We start from the raw sequence: 12,544 nt of genomic DNA on the forward strand, positions 1-12,544 counted from the left end.
AGGCATTTTCAAACTGTGCTGATTTTTCTTATAGGTGTCAAAGAGTCTCAAATTCTAGGTTTTGTTTTGTTTTACTTTTAAAAAACCAGTCCAGTTCAAAGTAAATTCTAAAGTGATTTTAAACTCCTGAATTTTGCCAACCTCCTGATTTACTTAAATTACCAATGGTCTTAATAGACCATAATTTTTAAAAGGACATATTCTATACTGTTAAAATGTGTTATTAGTAAAAAGAAAAAAAAAAAAAACTAGAACCATCCCAACATTTCATTTTTTCAATGTAAAGGATATACCAAAAATCTTGGCAAACAAGAGTCTTAATAAATATTAGTTCTTCAATTCCTTCCCCATTGTTATCTGCCTGCATAACATCTTTCTGCTTTGTCGCTATTTTTCTTTGATTTTAGTCTCTCCTTGTAGATTTACTTGTTAACTTGGGCCATTGCAGGGGGTGGAAGTAGGTGAAGCATCTAAACAACCAGAAATGGCAAAAAGAGGGAGATCTACCCATTGTTGCAGGAAGGGGGACCCCTTCCAGGGTCTGAGAATGGACTCTTGTCTAACACTTAGAAATGAATTGTTCAAGGAGACACATGTGCTGACAAAGCAAGAGACTTTGTTGGGAAGAGGCACTCCGCGGAGGGCAGGAGGGTAAAGGAACCTAGGAGAACTAGTCTGCCATGTGGCTCGTGGTCCTGGATTTCATGGTGATAGGATTAGTTTCTGGGTTTTCTCTGGCTAATCGTTCTGATGCAGGGTCCTTCCCGGTGGTGCAGGCATTACTCAGCCAAAATGGATTCCAATGAGAAGGATTCTGGGAGGTTGATAGGGCATGTGGTGTCTCCTTTTGACCTTTCCTGAGTTCTTCCAGTTGGTGGTAGATTGTTAATTCCTCCATGTCCTTACCAAGTCTTCCTGTTGTAAAGTAACTCAAGCAAATGGTTGGTATGGTGCCAGGATGGCAGTTCCAGTCAGTGTTTCCTCCAACAAGATTATTACCCATTTTCCTTTTTTGGCAAACATTTACCAAAAAAAAAACAAAAATTGCAGACCAGAAAATTCCTAATTGGGAGTGACTGGTATCTAGAGGGAAAGTTCTATCAAAACGTGGCTTGGAATGTTATCTGTCGTTTTCTATTACATTGACTATTTCAATAGCAGAACTGGGGTTGCTATTTTCAGAGAAAGGGGAGAGTAATGGACTTCTGGATATTTTTAACTGTTTTTACTAACAAAAACTGTTGTTGTGTTTCTACGTTTTCCAGAGGTATCATTCATTACTTTTAACAGAAAGTTTATGAAAGTTGGCAACAACTCTATAAGCACCTTATCTGGGACGTGTACAGCTTTCCTTTGAGGTGTTTTAGCTTTCTCCACTTTCTCAGAAATGACAGGGGTAGGGAGGGTACACCACAGCTTCAAGAGCTCTCCAAGAGAGGGTCAGGAGTTCCTGTCTTCTCCTTACAATAGGAGGTATTAATGCAAACTTGGGACATGAGGACCCAGTGTTCCCCAAAGTGACTTGGGCTGAACAGCAAGGGCTTGAACTTGGAGAGATGCCATCCGTCTCAATCTCCTTCCAGCAGGCTGCAGCCCGTGCCTGCGCCAGACTCCCATTTCCAGTTCAACCTCAAGTGTACTTGTTAGGTTCTGTACTGCAGAGCACGGGCTGTCTATTCAACATGCCACTAACCGCCCTGTAGAATGACTAAAGGAAAGTTCTAGCGTAGAAATTTCTCCCACAGCAGGTGGAAGACAAAGTCTAACTAAATAAAAAAGAGAGAGGTAAAGCAATTCACGTGAGTTTAATTTCCCTTTCTACCACCTTCAATGAGTTATTCAGAGTGATGGCTGCTGCTTAGACTCCTGTGATCTATTCCTCCGCCCTACACCTATGATCTCGAAAACTGCTTTGAATTAACATTCTAGTAACATTTGAATAATTAGTAAATAAATGCCTGGCTGCGTGAGGGCCTGACAGCTCTGCCCACTGTTGCAGTGATGTCCCAGGAGGGTCTTCCAGGGGAAGGTACTGGGATTGAGACTGGTAAACAGGGCGTCTGGAAAGGGCCTCCTCCTCCGTCCCCTGGGGCTGCCCCGCCTCCACTTCTGGCTGCCTCCATTGTCTCTTAGAGCTGACAGGTTCCTGCAGAGGCTGCTTGTCCTCTTCTGAGCGCAGGAGGCTGCTGTGACTGTGACGGACTCCAGGAAGCCTCATAGGGGGCCTCTGATCCTCCCTAGCTGCACTGGTCCCTTGCCTTAGGCTCTCCCGCTTCCTGCTCATCCAGCTGGTTCCAACTTGCTTTCTCCCTTCAGCTGATGGAGAACTGAATTTACCCCCTTTCTCTGCAACCTGTCTAGAGAGAGTAGAAACTTTCACTAACATGCACCTGGAGATAACCTACCCATTGTTAATTTTGATGTACGCTTGACCCTTGAAGGATGCCAGGGTTTAGGGATACCCAACTTTCCACAATTGAAAATCTGTGTGTAAAACAGAGTTGGCCCACCGTTTAGGTGGCTTCCTCTGTACTTGCATTCTCCAACAATCCCCAATAGAGCAGTACTGTAGTATTTAATATTGAAAATAATCTGCCTATAAGTAGACCTGTGCAGTTCAAACTGGTATCCTTCAAGGTCAACTGTATTTCCTTCTCAAGAACACTGTTTTACAAACTGGAAGTGCACAGAGGACATGGTTTGGTATCCCTTTTACCTGGCTCCATAAGCATTTCTCTGTGCTGCTAAAGGTACAACGTGTCATTACTGTGGCTGCTATCCTCAATATGCTATCAACGTTATATGATAATTTACATAACTATTCTGTTATTACTGGGAATTTTTATTTTTTCTAGGTTTTCACAATGATAATGTGAATAAAGAATTATGTATGAATTACGTACGAAACAAACATTGATTAACAAATGTGTATCAAGGTGTGCCTGAATGTTGGTGCCTCTTGTGTCTCCTGCACTGGCTAGTGGCTTCTTTACCACTAGTGACACCTGTGAAGCGCTAGGGCTTATAAAGGAGAAGTTATAATGAAAGAGTGAGGTGAATGGGACATTGCAAGCCTAAGAAAACAAATTGAGCATCAAAGTAACACACTTACATACTAAATGGATACAGGTAAAAGGCAGAATAGGTAGAGCTGGAAACTGAATTATCTTCATAGAGAAAAAGACTGAGATAATCAGTTAATGCAGATAAAAATTAAGCTTACATTATAGGAAAGCTGCTAGGTATTTAAATCATCTAAAGTAAAGATAACTGCTGTCTCTGAGGTACAGGGTTCAAAAATAAAAAGACAGGTTTCCTTAAAAGAAATAATTGAAGTTGGAGATTGAAAGTGCATAATATATCCCGGCGGGGGACGGGGGGGGGTCGGAAATGCCTGATACAGAAAGATTAATGTAATATCCAAAGTAAACCATGGAATTTTAAAGCTAAAGAATTCTTTAGACATACAAACTCCCCTTCCCCTGAAAAAAGCAAATAACCTATAAAGGGGGAAATTTGAAACTGGCCTTAGATTTCTTTGCAATAATATTTAAAGCCAGTAAACAATAGACCAATGTGTACAAGATCCTAAGGGAAAGTGTGGCCCCAAGATATTATCTGAGTAAAAAGTTAATAGGCAGATTTCCTCAAACATGAAGTAATTCAAGGGAAACAGCACCAATGAGCTCTCCTTAAAGATATAGCTTGACAATGAAATTTGGTCAGAGAGAAGCCACCTTACAAACAAAGATATCAGCAAACATCTCTCAGGAATAGAGAAAGCACAGTTTTGTTTTTTTTAATGTGTTTTATCTATTTGAAGGGTTAAGTTTAAAAATCATTAAACAGTTATGGATCTGAGATTTTATCATCCCTTCTCATATGAAATGATATATGTACATGGTTTTCATCACAGCATTATTTATAGTATCAAAAGATTAAAAACAACCAAAGGTCCATCAATCTGGGACAGATACATCCCACGACAGAATACTATACAGTTTTTAAAAAAAAAAGAAAGATGACATACATATGTATGTATGTATGTATAAGGAAAGTTATCCAAAATATATCATTAAATAAAAAATGTATGAAGCATAATAGTGAGAAAAGTGGGAAATAAAATATATTTTCACTTTTGCTTCTATCTGAAACATTGGAAATACATAAGAAACTAAGTAGTTATCTGATATTGACAGGGGAACCAGTAAGATGGCAGAAGGGTGGAAGGGATACTTCTCAAGGCACAGCATTTTGTATTGTTTTGACTTTAAAACATGAATGTGTTCTATATTTGAAACAAATTTTTAGGAACCAAAGAAATCATAGTCATCAAATAGAAATGAAATATTGTAAATATGAACAATGTTTTTAAAAATGTTTACAGCTGGCTCTTCAGAATTTGAGTTGGGAAGAACAGAGATAGAAGGGAATCTGTTAGTGTTAATCTTTCAAGACAGAATCAATAGATAATATCTAAATTGGAAACACAGAATTTAGAAAACACATCTCTATTTTACAACCTCTTAATGCATTTCATAATGTTTTATTTATTTTAGTTGTGTATTTTTATATCTTTTTTGAACCTTAAAGACATCTTTTATGTAACTATTTCCCATGACAAAGATAAATTTATTTCAAGCACAGTAATTCCTCTAGTTTTAATTTTTTTCTTCTCTGAAATGCAAGTAACATTACAATGAACAATTTTGCTTAAAATAGATTTTACATGATCCCATTTTATTTTTTTTTATTTTTAAATTTATTTTATTTATTTCTATTTATTTTTCTACCCATCTATTCTTATAGTTGTAAAGAAAGATGCCTCCAATAATGTTGTCCACATTTTAGCAATGATAATTTCTGGGTAATTGGTTTTTGGGAGATTGTTCTTTTTCTCTGCTTTTAAATCATTTTAATTATTTTTAATGTGCATATATCATTTTTTAAAAATACAGTACTTTTCCTTTAAGCATACACATGAACACACACATGCATGCACACATATGTGCAGAGGAAACAAATCCCTCAAAGATTTGTAGTGATTAATTGAAGTGGAAGAAACAAGGTGATTAGAAAACTATCTCCTTTGTTAACTTTTCTGTATTTTGAAGATGTTTAAGCAATGTCCTTTTAAATAGTATAAAACTATATGGAAAGTACATATGAGATGATACCACTCTAATGACAGAAAGTGAAGAGGAACTGAAGAGCCTCTTGATAAGGGTGAAAGAGGAGAGTGAAAAAGCTGACTTGAAGCTCAACATCTGACAATTTTGTATTTTTTTTCAAATTATTTTAACTTCTTACATTATGTTCTTTCTTATATAAGAAATCTATAGATATTTATGTGTACAATATTATATATAACAAAATTGTCTATAATTTTAACAAATATGTAACTAACAAAATTATCATATACCTAAAAGGATTCATGGAAAACAACATTTTCTTGTCCCTCCTCTAAGAGATAAAGCACTTTTAACTAGCTTTAACAGCTTCTTATGGTAACTATCACCATAATTCTCTAAAAAAATAATTAAAAACTTATCATATTTCTTAATTTTTCAGCTTTAAACCTCTTGCTATGGAAGATAAGGATTTCATATTCTTAAGCCATCCTTTTTATGATTATATCACTGGTTTTTGTTAAATCAATAAGGTATGCATCATTATAGTGTAAATATTTTTCACTGTCAAATCAAATAGCATACTACAAGCACAGTTCCCATCTTGTATGGATTTTGTTTTTTTCCCCCAGAGTCTCTAATTACCATTCCCTCTTCCCTGTCCCTCCTGATTCTTTTTTCTTGGATCTCAGGTGAGAACTGGGTTAATGGTGATTGTTGGTGCAGAACACAATTTTAGTGTTGACTCATGGAAGGCCTCAGGGGTATATCCTCTCATCTATCCTTGAATAAGATATAGATAGAGTTTTTCTTTTTTTTGTATTCAATTTAGTTCCCTTTTATTCCCAGGACCTTCCATCTTTCTCCAGTCAAGACTGATAACATTTTAAATGAACTGAATAAGTGCTCTCTAATGTAATAAAGAAAACAAAGAGTTTTGACAAATTTGCAAACTTTCACTTTTAAGCTCTCATAAATAGGTCTATTTTCTAATGTTTTTGCTCACTAAAAGCAATGAAAGAGAACTGTAAGTGTGACAAACATGTTTAATAAAGTGGAGAAACATCACATGTTTTCCACAGATCATGTTTATGGTGACACAATCTATTTTAAGTAGGCACACCACCTTTGCAGAAAACAATACCTGGAAGAAAACAGGACTAAGAATTATTAAATATTTATTAATTGCTGAGAATAGAAGGTTATCTTATTTTATCTCTCAAAAACTTTATATATTATTTGCTTCCTTTGTAAATGAGTAAATTGCAAGTTTAAGTAACCTGCCCAGGAAGTAAAAGTCAAAGGTAGGTCTGACTCTAAAGCTCATATTCTCACTCTATAGCCTGCTTTCTGGTCTGTCCTCACTAAACCTTACTGGCTGTATTGTGTTTGTTTTTCCTCTTAGTGGATGAATGTTCATCTGACTACACAATTGTGCTTCCTGTGATTGCGGCCATCGTGGTTGGTCTTCTTGCTGTGGGTTTGATTGTCTATGCAATCCGTTTAAGGCGAGAATATTCTGGATACCAGAGAATCTAATTGGTGCCCAGGAGAAAAGAAAAGCATGGAGTTTAGAGAACTCTTTCATTGTTTCCAGGATGTTGTGGACTTCCCTTGGAGTATGGATCCTCCCAACCATGTAAACCATCATCTTTCACAAAAAGCAAAAAATTATTTCTGATGTAAGTTCAAGCAGCATATCAATTTAAAAATATTTTGTTTGCTTTATGAAAGATCTGGTGAGTTATTTAAGAATATTTCTAGTTTCATTGAAAATATTTTAACCAAAGTCAATTATTATTGTTGATTGAATCAGTAAGTTAAATCATCTTCCTAGAAATAATTTATTTTGTTCTATTCTCTATGTCACATTATCACTAGGTAAGAAAACCTACTTGAGAGAAATTGAACACTTGAGATACATTAAATTAATAATATATGTAAGACGGTAAATGCTCCATATTATAAACCAAAGAATCAATTGTAATTAATGTTACCTGCGTTCACATGGGAAATTTATTTTATCCTTGATCTTTTCCGCTTTCAAAGCTGCTTCTGCTTTGCGTAAAAAAATATATTCTCAGTACTTTTACTATGTTTTGTATGATCTACATGTGTCTGGCAATTGACTTACTTCCTTTTCCACTTTAAATGTTTCCTAAAAATCCTCAAAAAGAGCAACATATCATAGGTGGTCTAGACATTTGATGTGACACCAAGAGGAATAGATCAGCTTATATTTTTGTCTTGACTTCTGCTCCAGGATCACTAAAGACTAAGAATTAGGTGGCTACAGAAAACAGAATTAAATAAGAAGCAAGAAACATTAATAATGGCCCTTTGCTATTGAACACATATATGCCAGACACTAGGCTAAGCAGTTTATATACATCTTATTTAATTTCACAACTTAAATATGAGTAAACTCAGACTTGAGGAATTTCCCAAATAACAAGTGGCAGAGCCACGTAAGTGTCACCTGGCTAACGAGTAGGAGAGCTTGGATTTGACTCCTGCTGGTCTGCTACCAAGGTCTCAGGTTTTTCACTATACCAAATTGCCTACAAGAACGATGACACTAAGTGCTGTCTGAAGACTCACACAGGTATATGCTCCCTTTTATAGAGGAAATTATTTTATCCAGAATGACAAGCAATTAGAATACATGAAAAGAGGACTTAATAGAAAATGAAATGAGCTTATCCTCAATGAAGTTCTCTAATCCCTCAAAGAAAATTGAGAAGCTCTGTAAAACATTTGTTTCTCATTTTTATGGGATTGTTAAGCTGTGAGTCTAAAGATGAAGAAATGGAGTAAGCTTTTCAAGGTATTTTTATTTCTTTGAATGAGAAAGCGAACAGCTAACCAACTTTTCTTTCTTGAACATAGATCCCCCTCTTGTGGTAACTTGCTTCTTCTGCAGTTTTATGGCCACATTTTCTACTCTAGTTCATTTTATTCTGTAGAGCAGCCAAGAATTTTATTCCTCTTTGTTCTTACTACCAAAGAAAGGAAGTAAGTCAGAATACTAACAGAAAAGACCACATACCCCTAGCATTCATTAGTAAAGGAATAATTCAACTCACCCTGGAGGACATAGTCACTTTCCTGATTTGTTCTCTTATGTCTCAATACTGTTGGCAAAGCCCTAACTTTAGTCTTAATAAAATATTGAACTGTATTAAAAGTTTTGGTAATAAAAACTTATTTTTGAGATTAACTTATGTCATTCATTTCTTATAATTCAGTTTTTGTGCTATTAAAAGTTTTGTTTGCAAAAAAATAATTTGTTTACAACCTTAGTGGAGGTTGTTGCTTCAATCAATAAGTTAAATCATCTTCCTAGCAATAATTTATTTTGTTCTATTCTCCATTGCCACATTATTACTAGACATGAAGACCTATTTGAGAGAAACTGAATTTCTGAGAAGATAAACCGTATTGAAGATACAAATTAAATTTCTCAACTCTCAGTCCAGACTACCTGACTGATTTACTGATTTATTTAAGTGCTGCCACAATTTACCATTCATTTATTCATCCAACCAATATTGATTAAGGACTTTCTAAATGCCAGACAGTCTGGCAGGGGCTGAGATAAATAAGAAGAGGTCTTGTATTAGTTATCTATAGCTATGTAGCAAATTGCCCTGAAACTTAGCAGATTAAAACAGCAAAGTTTTACTATCTCACACAGTCTCTGAGGGTCAGAAGTCTTGGAGCAGCTTAGGTGGGTGGTTCTGGCTCAGTGTCTCTCTCCTGGTGGCAGTTCACCTGTTGGCCAGAGCTGCAGTCATCTGAAAGTTCAAATGGAGCTGAAGGATCACCTCAACGTTCACACCATGTGGCATATCCATAGGCATGCTCACAACGTAGCAGCTGGCTTTCCCCAGAGCAATGATGCAAGAGAGAGAGACCGACCACCTAGTCACAGAAGGGACATGCCATCACTTCTGCTATATTCTGTTGTCACACCAACTATCCCTGATATTAATACAATGTAGGAGTGAAGACCAGGAGAGGCAGAAATCAAGGGAACTTTTCTTGGATGCTGTCTACCACATGGGGTAGACAGTAATTCTGCCTTGACAGAATTACTGGTTTACTTTTGGGGGGAAAACTCAGGTATAGAAATTCTAGTACATACACCAAGAAAAGTTGTTTAATTATAACCTATGCAAAGGGTAACAGTAGCAGGGCTGTTTCCAGTCTGCTTCCAACTCTGCCCCAGAAGGAGCACACCCCCAGGAGAACAGCCTCTCATGCCCTGGTGCTGGTAGTCTGAACCAGTCTGAATCAACCTCGGGTTGATTTGCCTTTCTACAAAGGTAGGTTGTTGGTCCATGCTCTACTGCTGCTGCTGCTAAGTCGCTTCAGTCGTGTCTGACTCTGTGCGACCCCATAGACGGCAGCCCACCAGGCTCCGCCGTCCCTGGGATTCTCCAGGCAAGAGTACTGGAGTGGGTTGCCGTTTCCTTCTCCAATGCATGAAAGTGAAAAGTGAAAGTGAAGTTGCTCAGTCGTGTCTGACTCTTTGTGACCCCATGGACTGTAGCCTACCAGGCTCCACCGTCCATGGGATTTTCCAGGCAAGAGTACTGGAGTAGGTAGCCATTGCCTTCTCCGTAGTCCATGCTCTATAAAATTCATTTATAACTTTGCTTCAGGAATTTGTCAACTCCCCTACGCTCTGTTATAATGTAATCCAAAGCAATCTGGACCACACAGATATGCCACGGAATATCACACTGAACCCTGCATTGATGTTGTCATGCTAATTAGACAGGACAAGCTCAAAGCAATTATTATACCGGAGGCCTTGGTTAAACACATGTGTTCCAGGAAGTATGAAGATTCAGAGACTGACTACTTCACTGAAGAATTTAAAGACCCAGAGGATCAAGGACATACAACACTATCCCCTCCAAGATAAAATACAGATATTTTTCATCTTGCTCCCTTTCCACAAAGGAAGCACAGAGCCAGCTAGGCCTCTTTAGGTTCCGGTGGCAACATTCCACAGCTAGGAAAACTCCTCCAGTCCATTTACCAAGTGACACAGAAAGTGATCAGTTTTGAGTGGGGCCAGGGCAGGAACAGACACAACAACAACTCCAGGCCACAATGCAATCAGCTCTGCTGCTGGAGCCTTACAATTAGAAAGACCTCATGGTGCTGGAGGTTTCTGCAGTGGGCAAGGGTACAATATGAAATTTTTGGCAAACCCTCGTGGGAGAATCATGACACAGTCACTGGGCGACTGAAGCAAGGCCAAGACCATGCCATTTGCAGCAGAAAAATACATCCCCTTTGAAAAGCAGCTCTTGGCATGTTACTGAGTCCTGGTAAGCTTGATCTTGGGACACGAAGCAATCATATATCCAGAACTGATCATTTTTTAGCTGGATTCTGGCAAATTCACCGAGCAATAAGCTGGGTAGGTCTAGTAGTGATCAACTGTGGGATAGAAATGGACATCCAGGATCAAGCCCAAGTCGGTTTAGAGAGCAGGGTAGGTAAGAGAATCTCATTGTTTTAGAGAATATACATTAAAGTAATTAGGAGTGAAAAAGAGCATCCTGTCTGCAACTTACTTGCAGTTGGGTTTTTAAAATGTGAGTATATGAGTGTGTGTGTGTGTTTGGGTACATGGAGAGAAAAAGATACAGCAAACATTGTAAAACATGAACACTTGGGATATGGAGGAGAAGGGTGATATTCTTGCAACTTTTCTGTAAGTTTGAAGTTACATCAAAACAAAATGTTTAAAACATTATGTGCTTAAGTACCAAATTCAGAATGTGCAAAAGGGTACATAGTAAAAAGGTGTCACAATCCTACGAAGAATTTATGCTTTTGAACTGTGGTGCTGGAGAAGACTCTCGAGAGTGCCTTGGACTGCAAGGAGATCCAACCAGTCCATTCTAAAGGAGATCAATCCTGGGTATTCATTGGAAGGACTGATGCTGAAGCTGAAACTCCAATACTTTGGCCACCTCAGGAGATGAGCTGACTCACTGGAAAAGACTCTGATGTTGGGAAGGATTGGGGGCGGGAGGAGAAGGGGACGACAGAGAATGAGATGGCTGGATGGCATCACCGACTCGATGGACATGAGTTTGAGTGAACTCCGGGAATTGGTGATGGACAGGGAGGCCTGGTGTGCTGTGATTCATGGGGTTGCAAAGAGTCGGACATGACTGAGCGACTGAACTGAACTGAACTGATCCTACTGCTGTCCTGGAGTGACTCACTTTTCCTTCCCAGAGGCTATTGCTACATACTGGCTTCCCAGGTGGCTCAGTGGTAAAGAATCCACCTGCCAATGCAGGAGATGCAGGTTTGATCCCTGGGTTGGGAAGATCCCCTAGAGAAGAAAATGGCAACCCACTCCAGTGTCCTTGCCTGGGAAATCCCATGGACAGAGGAACCTGGTGGGCTTCAGTCCATGGGGTCACAAGAGTCAGACACGACAGAGCAACTAAAGCAACAACAAAAACAACAAATTGCTGCACACATAGTTTTACACAAGTGATAGAATAATAACCACGATTCTGCACATTGTTTTGTTCACTCATCAATCAATCTTAATATATGCGCATATATGGGCTGTCTCATTCTTTTTTTAGTGGTTGCATAATAATCCATTAAATGTACATCTGTACATTTGTTTAACCAGTCTCTTTTAAGCAGTTCATTATTTCCAACAAAGAAACAGTAAGTTTCCTTAATCAGACGTTATTTCAAATGTCAACATCTCAGGTGATTTCTAAGCAATAGCTTTGCTAGGTTTGTGAATTTGCAGTTTTGATAACTATTACCAAAGTACTCTGTATAATGGTTCTGCCAATTTTCACTCAATAATGATAACATTCTCATGCCCCTCACTAATTACAATGTGTAATTAAACTTTTTGATATTTGCTGATGTGATATGTATATCATTATAGTTTCAATTTGTATTTCTTTGATTTGGAATAAAGTCAAATGTCTTTTATATTTATTTACATACTTATATTTCCTATTCTGTGTATGGATTTCCCCAGTGACTCAGATGGTAAAGAATCTGCCTGCAATGTAGGAGACCCAGGTTCAATCCCTGGGTTGAGAAGATCCCCGTGGAGAAGGGAATGGCAACCCACTCCAGTATTCTTGCCTGGAGAATCCTAAGGACAGAGGAGCCTGGCAGGCTACAGTCCAGGCGGTCATAAAGAGTAGGACACGACTGAGTGACTAACACATGCGTGTTCTATGAACTCCTCACATTCTTCTCTTTTCCCTTTATACTTGTAGGTTCCCCCCTTAGCCTGACTGAAGTATAACTGACAAATAAAATTGTGTATATTTAACATGTACAGTGTGATGATTTGGTATATGTATACATTGTGAAATTATCACCATATTCAGGTGATGAGA

The 12,544-nt window shown here is 38.0% G+C and overlaps 1 protein-coding gene across 4 annotated transcripts in view; it reads left to right on the top strand.

The window, feature by feature from the left end:
• LAMP3 (lysosome associated membrane protein 3) overlaps positions 1–8,349 on the top strand; it is a 32,500-nt gene extending 24,151 nt beyond the window's left edge. The window contains exons 7-8 of one of the 4 annotated variants that reach the window (XM_055409712.2): positions 5,572–5,662; positions 6,535–6,635. In XM_055409712.2, coding sequence (XP_055265687.2) covers positions 5,572–5,653 — 82 coding nt within the window. In that variant the 3' untranslated portion in view covers positions 5,654–5,662; positions 6,535–6,635. Of the gene's footprint in view, positions 1–5,571; positions 5,663–6,534 lie in introns of all 4 variants that reach the window. The other 3 variants (XM_055409730.2, XM_055409719.2, XM_055409740.2) reach the window with 3 other exon arrangements.
• Positions 8,350–12,544: the final 4,195 nt, after the last annotated feature.

Source organism: Moschus berezovskii, chromosome 1 (assembly GCF_049115385.1).
Source record: "Moschus berezovskii isolate FMDL1 chromosome 1, NW_MosBer_1.0, whole genome shotgun sequence".
NCBI lineage: Eukaryota > Metazoa > Chordata > Mammalia > Artiodactyla > Moschidae > Moschus > Moschus berezovskii.